General features: G+C 42.2%; 1 protein-coding gene and 1 non-coding gene across 2 annotated transcripts; one reads left to right on the plus strand and one right to left on the minus strand.

Annotated features, from left to right (window-relative positions):
- Positions 1 to 1,185: 1,185 nt before the first annotated feature.
- On the plus strand, positions 1,186 to 1,339 carry LOC127775236 (small nucleolar RNA snoR145). The gene has a single exon (XR_008017912.1). It is a non-coding gene; the product is annotated as a small nucleolar RNA snoR145 (small nucleolar RNA).
- A 402-nt stretch (positions 1,340 to 1,741) lies between these two features.
- LOC127773746 (uncharacterized AAA domain-containing protein C16E9.10c-like) lies at positions 1,742 to 7,204 on the minus strand. The gene is made up of 16 exons (XM_052299913.1): positions 6,872 to 7,204; positions 6,346 to 6,467; positions 6,133 to 6,221; positions 6,004 to 6,039; positions 5,549 to 5,642; positions 5,331 to 5,373; positions 5,149 to 5,246; positions 4,827 to 4,891; positions 4,255 to 4,751; positions 4,104 to 4,170; positions 3,904 to 4,005; positions 3,190 to 3,755; positions 2,956 to 3,094; positions 2,790 to 2,858; positions 2,406 to 2,660; positions 1,742 to 2,323 (listed from the first exon to the last, which is right to left on the minus strand). The coding sequence occupies exons 1-16, from the start codon at positions 7,090 to 7,092 to the stop codon at positions 2,210 to 2,212; spliced, it is 2,577 nt and encodes an 858-aa protein (XP_052155873.1). The 5' UTR covers positions 7,093 to 7,204; the 3' UTR covers positions 1,742 to 2,209.
- Between the last annotated feature and the right edge of the window lie 1,376 nt (positions 7,205 to 8,580).

The raw sequence follows: 8,580 nt of genomic DNA on the forward strand, positions 1-8,580 counted from the left end.
ATATTATTGGATAAACTGTTATATTTTAAATAAATTCTAAATGTTGCTTCCTCTATCCTAATATATAAGAAAGTTTGGTTGCGTAAGACACATCCTAATACTATAAATCTAGACAGATCTTTAGATATATAGTACTAGAATGTGTTCCATCTAACTAAATTTTTTTTCCTAAATATATTTGACCGTTAGTCTTATTCATATATGTATATATAAAAGTATATTTAAAAATGAATCAAATGATAGAAAAAAAGTTAATAATTATTTTAATTTTTTTAATAAGATAAACGATCAAACATGTTTAAAAAAGTCAACGAGATCAAATATATTTTAGGACGGAGGGAGGTGGCAAAAACATGTTGAAAGGAAGGAAGCATCAGACCGCAGATAGTACTGTAGCTTCTTTTCCGTGAGACGACGTCTAGTCGCAGTGTCTTGGGCTCTTGTTCGCATTGTCGCGCAAGATACCGTAGCAGCAGCCCACGCACCGCGCTGGGGCAGTCACTGTGACATTCGCGTTGCGGCAGAAGCAGCTCGTACGCGGGCTGAACGCTTGTCGATCCAATAGTAGTAGGCCTTCTTACCGGAGCGCAACACAACAACAAACCGGCCCATCTGATCTAGCGGGCCGCGTTCCCCTTTCTGCGCTCCCGTCATCCCCTTCCTCTATTTATAGGATCCACCCCCAACTCCCAAACCCTAGATCCCAAGCCCGTAGCGCCATCGCCGCCGCCGCCGTCGCCGTCTTCATCTCTTCCCTTCCGCGTTTCGGTTTTTTAGCTCTCTGTCTCTCCGTGGGTCTATGATATTTTGGGTGCGATGAAGAGAGTTTGGTTCTTATATCGATCGCCGCTGATGGTGATATGATGTTTACCTTTACCATTGGTTCGTATTCGCTGAGCATCCGTTCAAGTCTCTCTCTCTCTCTCTGTGTTTGTTTGTTTTTTTTTTTGCCAAATCTGATTCTGTTTTCTCTTCATTTGGGCGATTTGGTTTGGTTAACGAGGGACCTGGGGATGAACTGCTTTCCTACGTGCGGTATTGTCCAAGTTTACCCCTCGGATACCCATCTGCATATGGCTCCCAAATCCTTTGCATCGCTATGTCACTAGTGTTGCAGATCGGGATCTCGTTTGCGACATCATCTAATCGAAAAGATTCGAATGTTATTCTTTTTTGGGGTTGATCTCGCGAAGATCCCAGCAGAGAGGTGTGTGCACTCCATGGTTGAGGCCTCTCTAACAAATCTTTATCTTCGCATAGGAAGGAACAGAGGCCGTGAATTCGTGGATGTGTGATTGGTTTATGGTTCCATTACATCTGTAGCCACGGTTACATCTTTCTTGACATGAGCGAGATCTCTCTCGTCTGGTTTATGAATGAAGTAATTGATGATTGCTCCTCCCTGCGAGAGCATCAAGCAAACGAGGGACCTATGGATGGACAGCTTTTCCCCGTGCTGTTCAGACCAAGTTTGCCCTCGGAAAGAATCATGCAATCTGGTTACCAATCTTGCAAAAACCAAACTTTTTTGTAAGACGGACTTCTTTTGCGACATTAGCAAGTAGAAGTACATGCCATCCTGGGAGGAGCATATTGCACTTAGTTATAGATTTCTATTCATTTGCCATCTTGGGTTGTGTGTTTTGTGGTGATCAGGTGATTCATGATTCCATTGCATCCGTTATTAATAAAATCACTGTATTAATAATCGCACTCAAAATGAATGTTAAAGATCAGAGACTGGTTAATCCTAATGAATTATAATACACGAAAAGTGAAAAATCAAACCTAATGGCTTGACATTCTCGTCAAACCTAATGGCTACTGGGAGAACTTTGAACTGAACCATATCGGAGGTATTTCCCAGTGATTGACTATAAAAATTTACTATACTACGCATCGAACATATGTAAGAATTTACATCACAGCGGCTATGGCTAAACTAACTGAAGCTTTACATCGCAACAGCCAAGCTAAAATTACTTATAGATGAATGATTACAATATAAACCGCTTAATCAATCCAAGTACAGACTAACAAACGAAGAGAATGACAACCTAGGGTGTATATAAATACACGTTCTGTATATAAAAGAATCGTACATGGTAATCCTTTCCCACTACCAAACTCATGCTCTACTCACACTGAATTCCTCTTCTCCACAGCCGCAGGCAATCCTGGCCTTCCTGGGACCAAGCTTGCATGATTTCTACAAGAAGTACGTCAGCTGCTGCTTCTTCCTGGAGCCACCTTCTCCGTATAGGTCGTTCCATTGCTTCAGCTCATTCATTACAGCACCCTCGGTGGCGAAGCTCGCAGCAACCTGCATCGTCGAACAAACGTTCATTGTCACTAATTCTATGTAATTATACATGTTAGTCAGGACAGGACTGCAGCAAACTCACTTGATTCTTTGCCTGCCTCAAGTCTTCCATCGTCAGTGGCCTGAGGTCAATTGTCGCTTCAGTTCCACCTTCAGCCTTTGAGTTATCCTGCTTGTTTTCTGTTTTCTCTTCTTTGTTTTCTGAATTCTCCTTCCTCTCCTCCTCCTTCTCCTTACTTTCTGGATTTTCTGAATTCTCCTTCTCCTTTTTACTTTCAGGACTTTCTGAATTCTCTGCCGTAGCCGCCTTCTCTTTTGCCTCGTTTGCCCTTCTTTCCTGAGGAATGAAAAGATGTATTATTAGACAAGTATGCTCAAGTTGAGCACGAGGTGATTGTTCAGAATCGACTATTGAGCAGTCAAGTCCAAACTTCAAATTTGAGCATTAGGGGAGTTACAATCTTACCATCTCCTTTTCTCGTTCTCTCTTGAGGAGCTCCCTAACAGGGCGGTAAGCAGCTGTCACACAAAGATTCTGGTACCCAAAAAAAGGCACAAAATTTCAGTCATACATTCAGATTCTATCAACACAGAAGCTTACTACGAACTCAGGTTCAAAGCAATCCACAAACCTTAAGGTCGCTGCCACTGTATCCTTCGGTCATTGTTGCAAGCTCCTTGTAATCAATATCTTCAGCAACCTTCTCTTTTGACAATAGTGTCCTTAAGATCAGCTCTCTGCTATCTAGAGTTGGAAGGCCAACCATGATTCTGTTCAACCAAATAAGGGAAACGAATTAGCATCTCATCATGCAACAGCAGGTTATATCTATTATTCCTTGAAATAATGGAGCATCCGAACAAACCTGCGCTCAAATCTCCTAATGATGGCTTCATCAAGATCAAAGGGTCTATTTGTAGCAGCAAGAACAAGGATTCTTTCACCCGATTTTGACAGGAGACCATCCCAGTGACTCATGAACTCATTCTTGATCTTCCGCATCGCCTCATGTTCACCGCATCGAGCGCGCTGTCCTAACATACTGTCCACCTCATCCACAAAAATGATTGTAGGAGCAACCTTAGCAGCCAAACTGAACAATGCTCGGACGTTTTTCTCGTCCTCCCCGAACCACTTCGATGTGATGGTGGACATCGAGACATTGATGAAGCTGGCACCAGCGTCATTTGCTATAGCCTTTGCAAGCATTGTCTTCCCTGTTCCCGGTGGCCCGAACAACAATATTCCCCGGCAAGGCTTAAGAAGTCCTCCTTTAAAAAGATCGGGCCGTCGAAGAGGTAGCATGACCAGCTCCTGAAGCGACTCTTTGATGTCAGCCAGGGCTCCAATGTCATCAAAAGTCACTCCTATCTCACTGGCTGGTATAACCTCTGGCCTGATGCGCTTCTCAAACTCGTTATCTGGAATTTCCTGTTCAGTAAGAAGAACTGACAGGGTTAAAACTTTAGACTTTGCAATGGTCACAAAGAACAAATAGTAGCTTTACAGTCTTGGTAGCAAGCTATGAATTCGTAGAACAAAGGGCACAAGGAACTGAAATACTGAATACTAAACTTACCGGTTTTGGTGGTGGTAATGGACCATCACCATCTTTAAGTGGCACTGTGGCTGATTTCTCTGTCTCGCTCTTTTTGGGTCCAGTGGCACCTTTCAGATCATCCTTTGCAAACAGGTGAATTGTACTTAGTCTCATTAATAATTTGGCACACTATTTATTTAGCTGCACAATATGCTTGCAACCTTATATACACAATTTACCTCTAATTTCAGAGTCTCTTTCCCACCAAAGCCACTTTCTTGGAAAATGCTTAGCCCATGGGACAAACTGTAAAATAGTTGTACTGAGAAAATAAGAACAGAAAGTAATTATTTACTGAATATCAACTTATCAAGACAAATTTGATCGAACCTTTTAGATGATAGAACAAGCTTCCCATTTTTGTATTCAGGATCCTTGTTGTGAATCATATGATACGAGACTGCCGAGACAATAATTTCCTCTATGTAATTGCTGAGAACCATAGTATCAGCTTGGCAGATTGAGCTCAAATCATCACAGTCTAGATCATTCGCTGACAGTACCTCTATGATGTGGTTTCTATTGTCTTGAATCTGGATTTTCTTTGTGTCTTCTTCCATTTGAGTTTTCCAACTGTCGAGATGGGTCTCCTCTTCCGGTGGTTTAATATCAACATGAAAAGGGAATAGGCTACTAACTCTCTCATCAACATCCGTGTGATCACTATCTGAATCAAGTAATCTGGAGCCAAGTATCAACACTTGTCCAGTTAACTTGGCTAACATTTTCTGGAACAAAGAATAAGTCCTCTGCGATCTATGAAGGAGCTGGTCAACATCCCTTATGTAAAGAATAACCGGATTATTTTCAGCCACAGAAACCATGACCTACAAAAGTGGGCATAGTATAAGTAAATCATAATCTGAGACAATCTGACAAGTTCAGTCAGGGTGTATAATTACCTTGTAAAGTGACTGTATCAGAACTTTCTCATCGAAACACCAGCTACTGGTTCGCCTAGCTGAAACTGCATCAGTTGGAAAATAAAGGGGGAAACACACATAAGAAATTTCTTCAGCATATTATTATTCTCCTGTTCTACTATATTAAGGTGCCAAAGAGGAATAATATATCTACTGAAGATGATCCTATTTTTTCTGAAACGCAGATCCAAATATAGTAGGAAGGCCATACATACGTCTGAATTTCATTTTGATGGACTGCACATGCGCAAAATTAACATGAATAAAACAGAAGCAGAAGACATGGCCAAACAAAGTTCACCTGAATGTGCAGAACACTGTGAGGAAACGTCGCTCATATCAGAAGACATTGAAGCATTTTTCCGAAGTGGAGGTGCATTGCTGGAAGCTTCAGATCCTCTGAAGAAAATACAAGGGTGGATAAATGATACCGTATACTTTCAGCAAATCCCAGATTTGATCAGTTAAAAACCATGTATATACCTGGACCTCACATCTGCACTGCTTGTCTGACGTTGCAATGATTCTGCATAAGTGTTTCATGCACAACAGAACAAGAAATGTCAGAAATCTTTAAAAGAACAAGAACAAGTTGCACATGGTAGGGAATTTTCATTTCTTTAGTTAGACACTAGAGCAATACTGAAATAATTTATTTTAATAAAAACAAAGTAGCACGAAATAATTTAATGTACTGATACCTCTAGGTTCAGCACTCTTTGGAAATATTGTGAAAGATCCAATCAAATCAGACATCCTCCCAAATGTGGTCTCAGAAATGGACTGGCTTTGAGCCTGTAGAAACATGTCAAACAGCATATCCATGAGCATCATCCGATTAAAAAGAAACATATGTATAATGAGCTATGCTAGTATACACGAGTGTGTGATCATGATGTATTGATCTGCGCCTATTTTCCTGGATCAATCAGATGGGCAACAGGCGAGATCAACCTGGAACCCTGTTTTCAATATCTTCATTTGCCAAAGTAAAAATTACTCCAACCAACAGAACAGAGGGTAGCCACTGAGATGTTGGAATTCTATTCCTTACTAAAAACATGAGACTACAACCATAACATCCTGTGTAAATTATCCACGCTTCTCAGTTCCATCACAAAGGAAAGAAGTATGGACGTTGTAAGTTGTCACTCACCAAGCCTTTGCTGGAGCTCCCATATTTGCTTTGGATCTGCAACAGTATTCAGAAACGGGAAATTCAGAATGCAAACATCACATGTATCATATCAAGCGTCCAAGTCTGTAACAGTTTTCAGATTATTACCCGGAGAGAGAAGTCGGTGACATCCAGGATTAGCAACTGTGCCTTGTAATAGTGCGACAGAGCTCTCGCTAGGGACTGCAGGTAGGGCTCTGCACGCACATTGCAGACAGATTCAGTCAACAGCAGCTAGCAAGGTGACAGTGTCCACGAGAAGAAACGGAGATCAATGTGATCCAGTCTGAAGTGCAGTGCAAGCAGCGAACATCCACGAACCTGTTGGGCCAGAGAGCAGTATCGCGCGGCTTGCGGCGCAGAGGTTGCGGATGTGCTTGGACAAATCCGCTTGCTTCAGGTGAACGAACGCCGCGCTGATGAGCACCTCCTTGGTCCGCTCGCTGCAAAATCAAACACTTGTACCTCTTCAGTGGCTATCCATACAGAGCAGAGCAGAGCAGAAACAGAGGCAGAAATCTTGAACAAAATTTACAAGCTAGTAAACTATTCAACTTTAAACTTTTTCTTAGAACACGAGACGCCAAGTCACCAAATGATGCATCGACCTGTAAAGCATACGCATCTAGTGGTGGTAGCAGTAGAGAGTTGCAGCAAAAAAGCCATCAGATGAGGAAGTGTCCAACCAAATCATTCTCGTAATAACGACAACCCAAAAAGGCGATCGAGATCGAGAAAGAAAAAAAAGAGAAAAGAAAAATCAAACGCCACAACTTTCCGCGATGGATCGCACGAAACACCAGCCCCGCGAAGCGAAGCCAACCAAACTCATCCTCGCCGTACCAACCTGAGGTAGTAGCGGAATTCGTCGAAGGTGACGTCGCCCTCGCGGCCGTCCACCACCAGCCGCCTCAGCTCCGCCTCCAGCTCGGCCACGCCGATCCCCGCGCCGCCGCCGCCGCCGCCGCCCTCGCCGCTCCCCGGAGCTGCCCACCTCGCCGACGCGAGCCCGAGCCCCACGCCGACCCCGACGCTGAGCGCCGACACGAACAGGTTCCTCTGCTCCATGGCCGCGAAACCCTAGCCCCCCACGCGATCCAACGCTCGAAGAAACTTGGCTACTACTAGTATCACTACGCGAAGGCGAGTGGGAAGCGGAGGAGAGGAGATGAGATTTTGAGTGCGAAGGAAATGAGGCATGGGGGAAAGGGTTGGTGGGGTTTATATAGGGGAAGGCCCATGGCGGAGCCGAACATGGTATTTGTTTAAACAGTGGAATTTGTAAATCTTCATAAATTTGTACTTCCTCCGTTTCACAATGTAAGTCATTCTAGCATTTTCCATATCCATATTGATGTTAATGAATGTGAAAATGCTAGAATGACTTACATTGTGAAACGGAGGGTGTCTAGATTCATTAACATTAATATAAATGTGGAAAATACTAGAATCACTTACATTGTGAAACATAGGGAGTAGTAATTTGTAAATTTTATAAAGGGATGAGTTAATAGCTATTATTGGGTTTTTTTTATCTGTTAAAAGGAAAAAGGCTAGTGTTTGAATATGGAGACAGCTCATTTCTGGTAGATGGAGTGTTGTATGGAGGGGAATTTGTAGTGGAGAAAAATCCAATTTGTAGTATAATTTTTGTACATTGCCTCAAGGCAAGTGATCTAAAACGGCCACTTTGAGTGTGAGGTGAGTCATGCACTTTGAGATGTCCATGGCATGTGAATTGTCTTGGTTAGGGTATCTTTTGTCTACCCAGAGCAGGTAACGCCTTAAAATGGTTTTGCCAAGTGTACACATAATAGATTAACCAGTGACAGTTCTAGGGGTGTTCCACGGATCACCTCAATTTTTGCCTAGAAGGATCCATTTCATTAGCACGGCCCATTCAACCACTTGTATTGCATTTTTGTAATTTTTGGGCATAAATGCTAGTTTTAATATGTATATGTAATATTATGATATATTTGTGTCATATTTTGCGAAATGGCTTACTCTATACTATTTCCATCTAAAACAACTTCATTTTCCAATATGTATCTCAATACATCATCGGAAATGAAAATTTTTTCGAACGGAGGTAGTACCTAGCTATATCGAATCAGTTTTCATATTTTAAGTATGACAAAAATTGGCCGGTGGAATTATGAACCACACTCTGTCCTTTTTTTTTTTCTAATCAATTTGTTACTTTCTACATTACATGCAAGTGTTGTTTTCCACTTACACTACCACACTTTGCATTTTTTTTCTCCCCAATGCATTTGACTGTTTTTATTAACATTGTTGCTTTCACGCCTTTATCGATCGACAGGTAATGTCTTTTATTTATTTATTTTGGGGTGGTAAGCGACTTTAGTACGTGCAGGTAGCGAGGGGTGACCTGAATTGCTGAGTGTAGTTTGGTTGTCGCCTAGCTTGCACTGATATTGGGAAACGGACGAGCACGCTTTATATAAAATTGAAGCTAGCCAAGCATATGTATATACTCCATTGATGAATTGGAGAGTGAGAGAGAGTGGTCGGCGTCGTGTGTGTGATGGG

Source organism: Oryza glaberrima, chromosome 5 (genome assembly GCF_000147395.1).
Source record: "Oryza glaberrima chromosome 5, OglaRS2, whole genome shotgun sequence".
In the NCBI taxonomy this organism is placed as follows: Eukaryota; Viridiplantae; Streptophyta; class Magnoliopsida; order Poales; family Poaceae; genus Oryza; species Oryza glaberrima.

Excerpts from the sequence above, each read along its gene's own strand:
- LOC127773746 (XM_052299913.1), bottom strand. The coding sequence starts at position 7,092 with ATGGAGCAGAGGAACCTGTTCGTGTCGGCGCTCAGCGTCGGGGTCGGC. Across the intron at positions 5,643-6,003 it reads GGAGCTCCAGCAAAGGCTTG|GCTCAAAGCCAGTCCATTTC; the intron begins GTGAGTGACAAC and ends ATGTTTCTACAG. Across the intron at positions 4,006-4,103 it reads AAGAGACTCTGAAATTAGAG|GATGATCTGAAAGGTGCCAC; the intron begins GTAAATTGTGTA and ends CTGTTTGCAAAG.